This window comes from Ursus maritimus, unplaced genomic scaffold (genome assembly GCF_017311325.1).
Source record: "Ursus maritimus isolate PB19 unplaced genomic scaffold, ASM1731132v1 scaffold_23, whole genome shotgun sequence".
NCBI lineage: Eukaryota > Metazoa > Chordata > Mammalia > Carnivora > Ursidae > Ursus > Ursus maritimus.
Window position 1 is genome coordinate 45,705,785 of NW_024424786.1, and position 8,317 is coordinate 45,714,101.

At 66.2% G+C, this 8,317-nt stretch overlaps 1 protein-coding gene across 6 annotated transcripts in view; it reads left to right on the forward strand.

Moving 5' to 3' along the window:
* Positions 1–8,317, forward strand: part of IGF2 (insulin like growth factor 2) — a 21,187-nt gene that overhangs the window by 10,203 nt on the left and 2,667 nt on the right. For 3 of the 6 annotated variants that reach the window (XM_040639645.1, XM_040639643.1, XM_040639648.1), the window contains exon 4: positions 5,132–5,294. In XM_040639645.1, the coding sequence (XP_040495579.1) occupies positions 5,132–5,294 (163 nt within the window). Of the gene's footprint in view, positions 1–2,034; positions 2,403–3,261; positions 3,385–5,131; positions 5,295–7,128; positions 7,287–7,464; positions 8,307–8,317 lie in introns of those variants that run through there. The other 3 variants (XM_040639647.1, XM_040639644.1, XM_040639646.1) reach the window with 3 other exon arrangements.

An 8,317-nucleotide genomic window follows, 5' to 3' on the forward strand; every position in this document is an offset into this window, starting at 1 on the left:
GCTCTCGTTTGCTCTTTGCAAAGATCACAGTCGTGGGGAAGGCGCCTTGGTGGCCCCGAAGCGGGGAGGGCTGGGCGCTGGGTCGGAAGTACTCCGAGAAGAGGCGCACCCCGTTCGGGCGGCGCGGCGCCTCCAAGTCCGCGGGTCAGGGGACTCGGGGAGGCGCGCGCGGAGCGCGGGCGAAGTGATTGATGGCGGAGCGAGGGGGCGAGCCGGCGCGGGCTTCCGCCGGCGGCGGCCCCTTCCCCTCGGAGAGGCGCGGGTGGTCGGGGCGCCGAGGGGCGGGCGAGGCGGCGGGGCTTGTGCGTGGTTTTGACTTGGTAAAAATCACGACTTCTTACGTCGTCCAAACTCTCCAGGAGATGGTTTCCCCAGATCCCCAAATTATCGTGGTGGCCCCCGGGGCTGAACCCGACTCTACGCAAGTCCAACGCACTGAGGACGGGGGAATCATTATCCGGATATTTTGGGTGGGCCCCAAAGGCGAGCTGCTTAGACGAACCCCGGTGAGTTCGGTCATGCAGGTAGGATTTGAGCGCTGTTTCCCGCCCTGCTCTTCTCTCCCCGGCCAGGCGCAGCCTCAGCAGGCCCCACGTCTGGCCCCAATTCGGGCCTGGCCGGGCCGGCCCTCCCCAGGAACCGCACCTGGCGGCCGCCGCAGCTACACCCCGGCTCCCGCGCGGCACCGGGGGGCGCTCAGGCTCCGGCTGCCGCGACTTCAGGCGCCGCGCCTGCTCGGGCAGGTGGAGGCTGTGCGCCGTGCCCGCTCCCGGGGATTCCTACTTCCCCTACAACTCCCCGCGGGACTCGGGGACCCCCGACCCGGCGCCGAACCACCTGCGCCCTCCCTCTTGATCGGGCGCCCCCTCCGCGTAGCTCCCGGCTGTACTAGGACCTGGGACACCGCCCACCTTTCTCGCTTCGCGTCCCCCGCGTGCGCGAGCCTAGAAACCCCTGGTTCTCCGGAACCCTAAAGGGGTCCCCCCAACACTTTAGAACGGAGACTCAGGATTTCTTTCGCATTCTGCCGCTCCCCGCCCCCAACCCAATTTCGCCGCGAGCACCCCACAGCCCCCCCAACCGTCGCCCCCGGACCCGGGGCCCCCCAGCCCCTCGCCCCCCCTTGCTCGAGCCGCGGGGGCGGTCCGGAGGGCGGGGCCAGGGCCCCGAGGGCGCCCATTGGCGCGGGCGCGGGGCCAGCGGGGCCCGAGCGGGCGCCGCGCCGCGGGGTGGCGCGGCTATAAGAGCCGGGCGTTGGCGCCCGCAGTTCGCCTGCTCTCCGGCGGAGCTGCGTGAGGCCAGGCCGGCCCCCGGCCCCCCCCTTCCGGCCGCCCCCGCCTCCTGGCCCACGCCCGCCCGCGCTCCGCCCGCCAGCGCCTCCATCCGGCCGGCGGTCCCGCGTCGTCGCCGCCCGCCGCCACGCTGCTGACTCCCGCCTTGGGCGCCGTCGGCGGGGCCGCGCTCCGCCGGGCCTGCGGATCCCCGCCGCCTCCTCTTCCATCTACCTCAACGCCCTTCTCGCTTCGCCCGAGGAGGCGGTCCCCCCCGCAGGCAGTCCGGCTCGCAGGCCGCCGGCGTTGTCATCCCCCGCGCTGCCCCCAGCCCTCCCCGGCGCGCGGCCCACCGCTCCCCTCCTCGCCGCGTCCCGAGCGGCTCGGCGCCGCCACCGCCACCGCCACCCCCCCAGGGCCCGGGCCTGCGACGGCAGAGGGCTCCGTCGGCCCAATCCGAGCTGGGCGCCCGCGGCCCGGGCGATCCTGCACTCCGCCCCCCTCAGCACCTTCCCCGGCCCTCGACGTTGCGCCCTGCCCTCGCTTCTCTGTGCTCCCCCGACCCCTCTCTAGCCTCTGGTCCTGGCGCCCGCTCTCTGCTCTCCCGCAGCCTGCCCTTCGCTCCCTCCCGCCCCCCCAGCTCCTCGCCTCCAACTCCCTCCCCCTCCACGCCCGCCCTCTCGCCTCGCCATCCCGAAGTGGATTAATTATACGCTTTCTGTTTCTCTCTGCGCTGTTCTCCCCCGCTGCGAGCCTGCCCGCCTCTCGCTGTCCTCTCTCCCTCTCGCCCTCTCTTTGCCCCCCCCTTTCACGTTCTCTCTGTGTCTCTCACTATCTCTGCCCCCTCTATCCTTGATACAACAGCTGACCTCATTTCCCGATACCCTTTCCCCCCCTAAAAGTACAACATCTGGCCCGCCCCAGCCCGCAGACAGCCCGCCCTCCCCAAACAATCAGACGAGTCCCCCCCCCAAAAAAAGCCATCCCCCCGTTCTGCCCCGTCGCACATTCGGCCCCCGCGACTCGGCCAGAGCGGCGCTGGCAGAGGAGTGTCCGGCAGGAGGGCCAACGCCCGCTGTTCGGTTTGCGATACGCAGCAGGGAGGTGGGCGGCAGCTGCGCCGGCTTCCAGGTAAGCGGCGTGCGGGCCGGCCGGGCGGGGAGAGGGGCCCGGGCAGGCCCGGGTCGGGGGCTGTGGGTCCGGCTCCCTCTGGCGAAGTCCGCGCTCTCCCCTGCGCCGCCGAAGTGGGGGTGGGTGGGTGGGTAGGGGCTTCGGAAAGTGCCAGGGGAGGTGTGAGCTGTCTGCAAAGGCGACTTCCTGGTCGGTTTGTGGGTGCAGGGGAGTGTTGCTGGGCGTCTGCGATCCGTGCCGTGTGGGGGAGGGCCCTGTCCCCCAGGGTGCTGGGTAATGAGGAGGGGCGCAAGTCTCAGAAACCCACCCTGCTATGTTGACTCCGTGCCAGCAAGACTGAAGGAGGAAAACGGGGTGGGCGGGGCCAGGATGGAAGAGGGGGCGAGCTGGCAAGAGGCTCAGAGGAGGCGCCACATTTGCAGTGGATCCCCCCACATGCTCCCCCTTTCCCTGTGCCCAACATTTCCACGCAGGAATCTGGGGAGAGGGGCTCGTTGGAAGCTCAGAAGGGCAGGAGTGTACAGCCCATAGAGGGTAGCTGCCCCTGCCCAGTGGGCAGATGGAACTTTCCATACAAGGAGGTGTAAAGCAGCCCCCCTCCCTTACCTCCCCCCGCCACATTGCCTTGTGCCTAGATGGGCTGGGGGTGCAGGATGAGCCCCCACCCCACCCCCACCCCTTGGTACTTCGCTGAGGGATGGTCCAGGGCTAGCTGTTGGGGGTGCAGGAGAGAAGGGACTGGCTGGGAGGGCGCAGGGGGCGGGAGCAAAGGGGGCGGGGGGAGTGGTCAGCAGGGAGAGGGGTGGGGGGTAGGGTGGAGCCCGGGCTGGGAGGAGCCGGCTCAGACATAAAAGCTGGAGCACTGACCAGCCTGCAAACTGGACATTAGCTTCTCCTGTGAGGCAGCCTTCCAGCCTCCTCCTCCTCCTCCTTCTCTCCCTCCTCCTCCGCCAGTCCCAGCGAGCCTCCTGTCCAGCTGCAGGTAACCAGGGCTGTTGAGCGAGGACCCCTCTGCCCTCCCGCTCCGGCCTGCCCGCCTGCTGATGGCCTCAGGCCTCAGCCCCTCTGCCCCTCCTCTCTGCCTCTACCCTCCTCACCCCTACCCTCCCTCCTCCCGGCCTTGCTCACCTGGCCCACATCTCTGCGTGCCTCTCCTTGTCTTCGGCCTTGGCTCTCCGCGGGTGCTGTGGACCGGACACCGCACTGGAGTGGCCGGGCTTGCAGGAGGACGCAGCTGGCGCTCGGCCGGCGCCCAGTCGCTAGCTGGCCAGATTGTTCTTAGAATTTGGAAGGGGGCGGCAGTGGGGGCAGCCTGGGAGCTTGGCTGGGGCCCGGTCCAGGGCAGAAGGAGGTGAGCGGGGTGGCACTTTAGATGCTTCTGTGAATCAGGCCACTGCTCTTCGTGGAGTTTCAGCGAGATTGCGCTCCCTTCTGATTCCCCCTTCTCTCCTGCATGATTTCTGGCGTCGGAAACCCCTGGGCCCAGCACACAGCAGCCGGGCTCCAGGCTGGGAAGGGGCATGCTGCTTGGACCCCCATGCCCACCCGGAGTGGAGCCTGGGAGGGGCACCTGTGGGCAGGCTGCCCAGCCCCTGGCTTGGGTAGCATCGGGGTGCCAGTGGGCTCAGAGGCACTGGGCCGTTACTGTTGCCCCAGAAGGAGTTTGTACCTGGGCCAGCGGAGGGCAGGCTGGGGCTGCCCCCCTGGAGGTGGGAGGGGGGTTCCACTTTCTGGAGGGAGCAGGGGCAGCTTGCTGTGTCTACAAGAGAGCCTGAGGCCCCTCCCAAGCCCCTCAACCCTGAAGGGACCTGGTTAACCCTCAGCCGGGGCCTGCAGGCACACAGCCGTGCAGGGGGTGTGTCCTTCCAGACCGGGCCCTGAGGACCTGGTGTCCAGCCTCCAGTGGCCTGACCTGTTCTCTCCGGCTCCCAGGGTGGGGTTTGGTACCCCAGTGGGGTGAAGGTGGGGTGATCCCAGGGGGACCTTGAGGCCCTGGGTGGTGTGATGCCAGGCCTGCAGGGGAGGCTTTTAGCCTTTGTGTTTTGGGGTGCCCAGAGCAGCCTGGAGTGGGGGACTGAGCAATTCAGGAGAACAAGGGCCCTGGGAGTGTGGTGGGCACCGTGCAATAACCACCAGATCCTTGACCTGAGCTTTGCTCAGCCACAGACGGGGAGGGTGGGGGAGGGGAAGGGGTGGGACCGGACCGGCAGGACCCCCTGCTGCTTGGGGGGCTGGTCCTCTGGGATGCACACGCTCTGTGGTGGGGTGGGGCTGTCTGCCATCTTGGCTGATGCTGGGAGGTCCAGGAGTGGCTACTGCCCTGTGCCGGCCCCGCCCCCATGACTTCATAGGACAGAGGCCAGGTTCAGTGTCCAGCACTGGCCCCTGCAGCTCTGGGTGTGGCCGAGCCCCTGCGGCGGTGACGATGGGGGGATCACCCCCACGTGGAATTGCTGACCCGCGCTGGTGCCGGTGGTCACACATATCCGCTCAACCTCTCACCCGCCGGCAATGGTGCAGCCCGCCTTGGGCAGTGAGACACGTGTGATTTCTGCAATTAAAGTGATCACGTTTAGGAAGACACGTGCTTGAAACTAACTTGAAATTAGGAGATGGCCGGGCTGGTGTCTCCGTCGTCGGGGGAGGGGGCGGGGGCGGCCTCTGCTCCTGGACTTGGCCCCTGGCGGGCCAGGGCGGGCTCGCTCAAGGCCTCTTCTCTCCGCCCCCAGATGCCGATGGGGGTCCCGATGGGGAAGTCGATGCTGGTGCTGCTGACCTTCTTGGCCTTGGCCTCGTGCTGCTTTGCTGCTTACCGCCCCAGTGAGACCCTGTGCGGCGGGGAGCTGGTGGACACCCTCCAGTTTGTCTGTGGGGACCGCGGCTTTTACTTCAGTAAGTAGCTCAGTGTGCGGTGGGGCAAGGGGGAGGGCGCACACAACAGGTGCCCAATAAATGCTGGAGTCCTTTCCCAGACACCTACGGACACCCTCCAGGACACCTGGTGTGGGGGGCCAGGCAGAGGGAAGCTTCTGCAAGGTGATGGCCCCAGGCTTCTCTGAGACTTCATGAGCCCAACTGCACCCACATTTATTGGGTACCTGCTGTGTGCCTGGGGGGTGCTCACACCCCTGATTTTCCCGCAACATGGTTCAAAGTCGAACACTGTCCTCCTAGGAAGGGTGGTATCTGTGTGGGGGCCAGAGCACGGCAGGCATGGGTGGGGGCACAGGGTGGGCTGGATGAGGTGGGGTGGCAGGCCCTAGCAGGGAGGAGGACTTACCCTCCTTGCCTCTCCGGGACCTGCTTAAGGGCAGGGCGGTGAGCACTGAGGTTCGCTCCACATTTCCATGGTGCCTGACATTTTGACAGTGCGATTATCTGAATTAAAGTTAGATAAAATCGGTGGGAGACCAGTAAAAACAGAAGTGTCTGTCATATGACCCCCATGTGGGGGCGCTCAGCTGGGCCTGGGCATATGGGGAAAGAAAGGAGTGCCTGGGGGAGGGGACGCACGCCCGAGGGGCGGGCCACAGTGTGGGGTGCCCACCTGCTGGCCCTTGTCCTCCTGCTTCTCTCTTAATTTTCAACCCCCGGTGGGCTTTCCCTGAGACCTCTGCTTCTCCTTGCCCCGTCCCTCGGTGGGACCCCCAGTCGGAGGCGATGTCTTCCTCACGGGTGTGGGCCCTTGCCCTCACCTCCCAGAAAGCCGGGCCTCCCTTTTCTCGTCTATGGGATGGAGCGGGGAGTGTTTATCTGGATAATGGGAGGAACTGGGGAGAAGGCCCAGGCCGACCCTGAAGGTGGGGTGGGGGTGGGGGTGAGTTGGCCACCGCCCTCATGGTCAGACCCAGCCCTCCTCACGTGGCATCCCCCTCTGTAGCCTCTACTTACCCACAGACGCCAGCCTTGGGGTCTCAAAGCTTCTGTCTGAAAAGCTCTCCTGCTTCTCCTTGCTTCTGAAGCCCTGCCCGCCCTGGCCTCGCCTGTGTCCTCTCTCGCACCTGCCTTGTTTGGGGGCAGGAAGTGTAGGGTCTGGTGCCCAGGGAGTGGGTCCCCTGCCAGGAGGGCAGGGCCCAGCCCTGACCCGTGGGACCTCCTCCCCAGGGCGCCTGCCCTCGGCCCCCCAAGGTGAGGGCCGGGACTCTTCCTCACAGCTGACCTTGGAGCCCGAGCAGCGGAGGGACGGGGAGGACGGGAGGAAAGGAGGACGTGGTTTCATGCAGGTCCTCACTCCTCCCCTCCCGTCTTCCTCTTCCTCTCTCAAGCCTGCGGCATCTCGGCGTCTCGAGGGCTTCGGGCCGCCCAGGCTCCTGCTCTGTTCAGGGATGGCACTTGCGTCCCAGCCTGGCCTTCAAGAGGGGACCCTGTGCCCCCCAGCGTGGGGGCTGGACCCCTCCCGGGCGGCCCCGAGCGAGGCTCCCGCCAGCACATTTTCCCCACCTCCCTGGGCAGTGGCACCAGGAGGCTGTGTCCACCTTCCACGCGAGCAGGGAGGCACCAAGAGGCCAGGGGCTGGTCCTGGAGCATGCTTCCACTCCTGTCCTTCCTGGGCACCCTGCCTGCCCACTCTCTCCCCCTTCCTTCACGAGGCTGGCCGCCCCTGCGGGCCTCCCCCACCCACCAGGTGGTTCTCCTTCTCCCGCCCAGCCCCTGGGGCAGCCACCGGCCAGAAGCCAGCTTGGGGGCCCGTGCGGGCCGGTGCTCACGTGCGGCTCTCCTTCTGTGGGACTTCCAGGCAGGCCGGCAGCGGTGAGCCGCCGCAGCAGCCGTGGCATCGTGGAAGAGTGCTGCTTCCGCAGCTGTGACCTGGCCCTTCTGGAGACCTACTGCGCCACCCCCGCCAAGTCCGAGAGGGACGTGTCGACCCCTCCGACCGTGCTTCCGGTGAGAGGGGGCTGGTGTCGGGGTGCAGGGGCGTCGCCTTGGAGCCAGGGGACCAGGGCACGCAGCATGGGCCCCCATGCTGCGGATGTGGCCAGTCACCCACCGGAGGGGAGCGCCGAGCCCCCGCGGGTCCCCCGTGAGCTGGGCGCCCCCTGACTGGCCCTTCCCCCCCCTTCAGGACAACTTCCCCAGATACCCCGTGGGCAAGTTCTTCCAATATGACACCTGGAAGCAGTCTGCCCAACGACTGCGCAGGGGCCTGCCTGCCCTCCTGCGTGCCCGCCGGGGTCGCATGCTCGCCAAGGAGCTTGAGGCGTTCAGAGAGGCCAAGCGTCATCGTCCCCTGATCGCCCTGCCCACCCACGACCCCGTGGCCCACGGGGGCGCCTCTCCGGAGGCATCCGGCAATCAGAAGTGAGCCAAAATTTCGCGTAATTCTGCAAGATGGCACTGTCCACCTCGTGCCCTCCTCTTGACCAGGGGCCGTTCCATCGGGCCCCGCCTCTGACACCTCTCGGGATCGCGTTCCCTCTGCGGGCTCCCCCATCCCCAACCCCTGCGCCCCAACCTCCCCATGTCAGGCTCTTCTGTCCTTGCCCTGTCCATCGGGCTGAGGAAATCCTACCAACATCTCTAAAAATGTACAAATTCGATTGGCTTTAAATATCCCCCCAAAATTACCCCCAAATTATCCCCAAATTGCACAACCAAAAAACTAAAACTATGAACCCCTGAATCTCACACACACACACACACACGCACCAGTCCCCTTAAAATGATTTGGTTTTTTAGAAACACCAGGAATGTTAATTAGCTTAAAAAAATATCTAAAATTATCAATTGGCTAAAAAAAAAAAAATACCAAAACAAAATTGGCTTAAAAACAATTGGCATCGTGAAAGAATCAGGCCCCCCCTTCCTTCTCTTCCCCAGGGACCTCGAGTCAGATTGGCTGTGGGCTCGGGACCTGACCTCCAGGAGAAAGGAAGGGACCCCAGATCCGCAGGTAGACACGTCATGGTCTCTGCCGG